The sequence below is a fragment of the Lolium rigidum genome, chromosome 5 (assembly GCF_022539505.1).
Source record: "Lolium rigidum isolate FL_2022 chromosome 5, APGP_CSIRO_Lrig_0.1, whole genome shotgun sequence".
NCBI classification, from domain to species: Eukaryota; Viridiplantae; Streptophyta; class Magnoliopsida; order Poales; family Poaceae; genus Lolium; species Lolium rigidum.
In genome coordinates this window covers 139,943,650-139,946,982 of record NC_061512.1, presented here as the reverse complement: position 1 = coordinate 139,946,982, position 3,333 = coordinate 139,943,650, and the positions used below count along the sequence as shown (strand labels likewise).

The following is a 3,333-nucleotide window of genomic DNA, read 5'->3' as shown; positions in this document are numbered from 1 at the left end:
AAGGAGTTCCCTGCTGCAGTTGACGCCCGATGCCGCATCACCTCCCGCTAGGTCGAGGCCGACATCGAGAGCCCCCGTCATTGGATGCCGTCACCAAGCCAGGGAGAGCCATCGCCCAGATCCTAGGTCCTCAACTACTAGACGGAGGGACGAGAGCCTCGCCGCCACCTTCACTTCACCTGTGTGGGCATGCCCGACGTCCTCCTCAGGTGGCGGCGCCACGGCGGGGATGGAGAGTGGGAGTGGGGGAGGGGCGCTAGGGTTGGGGTCCTCCATTGTCGCCCGGGGGCGACACGCGAGGAAGTGTTTCTGGATGAGCCGACATTTCACTGGTGGCAACTTTAACTAGTGCTGAAAATCTGAATATAGAATGTCAAGCTTAGACAAACTTGCGACGTTCTTTTACTGACATAAGTAGTACTTCCTACGATTAATATTACTTGCAATTATGTATCTAGAACTAAAATATATCTAGATACATTTATATTAGAGTCAACTAATATAGATTGGAGGGAGTACTAAATTCTGAAAAATAACAATCTCATCATGTGTGACTGGATAAACGGAAGACGTACTTCTTGAATTTTGCACAAGATACAACAATACTCCGATCGAAAGGGCTAGCTCGAAGTACAGCCGCAGCCGCAGCCGCAGCAGGAGCAGCAGCAGCATGTGTCTCCTATCCAAATCCATGGCTGGCTGCAGTACAATTACAACACAACAATTATATATACACTTACATCATTACCACACGTACGTACGAGAGCAACAAAATTAGCACAAATACATGCCCGAACGACGTATGGCAGGCGATCGAGAACGAGCTCAAGCCGATAAGCTCTGTTAAGCCGGCTCACTCAGGCGGAGTCGTGCGTCGGCGTCCACTGCACGGGCACGACGGAGGCGCTGCCGCCTCCGCTGTCCATATCCTCGTCGTCGTCCTCCACGTCGGTCGCCATGGGCGGCCTCGCCTTTGGGTCGAACCTCTTGCTGGCCGGGTTCGTCGCTGGGTCGTACCTCTTGATGACCAGTACCGACGCCGATGTCTTAAACTCCGGCGACGCCAGGTAGCTCCCCACGGGCCCCAGCTCCTCTGGCCTCTCCACCAGCGGCTCCGTGGGCGGCATCCGGCCCACCACGAACATGTTGCACTTGGACAACGAGTTGATTGCCTCCAGCACCTCCTCCTTGCCGGACGCCTCAATGTTGTCGAAGCTCACCGACCCGTCCTTCACGGCGTCAACCTTGGCCTTGAACGCTTCCACCACCACCTCGTCAGACTCTTCATCGTGGAGCGGTCGGCTTGGACGGATGCGCGTCAGCGTTACGTTGACGCCAGGGTGCTCAGCCATGCGCGTGGCGTAGGCCAGCGCCTCTCGGTCGTCGGGTCCGCCGAAGAAGAGCACGGACACGGAGAAGGCCACGTTCTTGGCGGCGACTTGGGAGTGGCCGCCGAGGCCGCGGTCGACGAGAATCGCGACGGAGCATGGCGCGCCGCGGAGCACGCGCTTGTTCATGTCGTGGTACTGGGACCCGAGCGAGTGGAACGTGCCGTCGTGCTGGGGCATCTTGTGGTACGGCATGATTACAATGGCCGCCCGCTTCTCGGCGGCGCTGTTGATCACGTCCCGGTGGATGGTCTCGAGGTCGGAAATGGCCGTCATGGGCTTCACCCTCACGGTGCTCAGCTGCTGGAAAGCCTCGAAGGCCACCACCATCTGTCCATCCTTGTCCCCGCTGTTGAAGAATGGCATGGCATTGCGGCGCGTGCGGTGCACCATGGAGATCGCCGACGAGCGCTCCGAGAGCTCAACCAGGTGCATGGCGTACATGGCGAGGCGGCGGCGGCTAGTGCCGCGCGACGACTCAACCAAGTTCAGCAGCGTCGGGACGTTGCGGTTGCTGTGGAAGCACGCGAGCACGCGGAGCTCGCTGTCAGCGTCGGATGGGGAGCCCTCCACGGTGCGGCGCTTGTACGGTGCCGAAGGCCGCGCTGGCTTGTAGATGGCCATGACGATGGGCGTCGTGATGAAGGTGGTGAAGAGCGCCATGAGAACCAAGATGGCAAACGCCTCATCGTTGAGCACCTTGCGGTCCCTGCCGATGTTGAGGACGATGAGCTCCACGAGGCCCTTTGTGTTCATCAGGAACCCCAGCGTGACCGCCTCCCTGACCGGAATCTTCACCACCAGCGACGTGATCACCGTGCCGCCGATCTTGCCGATACAGGCGTTCGTGATGACGAGCACCAGCAATCCCCAAGATTTTGCTCCACTGATGGTAGCCACGTTTGTCTTGAGGCCGCTGGACACGAAGTAGAGCGGGAGGAACAGGCCTGAGATGAGGTCCTCCACCTTCTCGATCAGCACGCCGGCGAAGGGCCCGTCCTTGGGGACGACGATGCCGACCATGAAGGCGCCGAAGAGCGCATGGATGCCGATGGCGTCGGTGGCGAAGCTAGCGGCGAGGACAATGGCGAGGGTAGCGCAGATGTACACCTCCTTGACCGGCTCGCCCTCGGGGGACCGGTTCGCCATCCATGCCAGCAACGGCCGGAGGAGGACGATAATGGCGATGACGAAGCCGACGCCAGTGAGGAGCACCCAGAGCGAGATGATGGGTGAACCATCTCCAGAGAGGGCGACAGCAAGCGCCAACAGGATCCAGGCGGCGACGTCATTCACCGCAGCCGCTGACATGGCCATGCGGCCGAGGTCCGTGGTGAGGAGCTTCAGCTCGGCAAGGATGCGGGCGAGCACCGGGAAGGCGGTGATGGAGAGCGCGACGCCCATGAAGACGAGGAACGGCGCCTGCGGGGCGCCTTTGACGATGGTTGCGCGGAAGGCAAAGGAGGTTCCAATGCCGAGCGCGAACGGGAGGGAGATGCCGGCGAGTGCGATGGCGAGCGCCTTCTTGCCGGTGCGGCGGATGGCCGCGATGTCGAGCTCCAGGCCGACGAGGAAGAGGAAGAAGAGCAGACCGATGTTGGCCAGCGTGTCCAGCACCGGCAGGCTCTTGTGCGGGAACACGGCGTTCAAGAACTTGTTGCTCCGGCCCAGCGCCGACGGGCCAAGCAGGACCCCTCCCTGCATCCATCAACCATGAATTGCCGTTAATTTCAGTTCACAAGCCACGCCATATTTCCATCCATTTCGAATGTAAAAAGATCACATTTGTATACCTTGCATATTCCTTGTCAAGGGATAATACAACAAAATTCATACTTTTGCGCGTATATGAATAGTGTCTAATTTCAGTCAGAATATTCAGTTGTCAAGAGATAATATAGCAACCCGTCCACAACTATACGTTTATCCTTCTCCCAAGTTAAAC

General features: G+C 58.7%; 1 protein-coding gene across 1 annotated transcript; it reads right to left on the bottom strand.

The window, feature by feature from the left end:
- Positions 1–857: 857 nt before the first annotated feature.
- On the bottom strand, positions 858–3,092 carry LOC124651273 (cation/H(+) antiporter 19-like). Its single transcript, XM_047190384.1, has one exon. It carries the CDS (start codon positions 3,090–3,092, stop codon positions 858–860), a length of 2,235 nt encoding a protein of 744 aa, XP_047046340.1.
- Positions 3,093–3,333: the final 241 nt, after the last annotated feature.

What these genes read in the sequence shown, in the direction of transcription:
- LOC124651273 (XM_047190384.1), bottom strand. Translation starts at nt 3,092, where the DNA reads ATGCAGGGAGGGGTCCTGCTTGGCCCGTCGGCGCTGGGCCGGAGCAAC.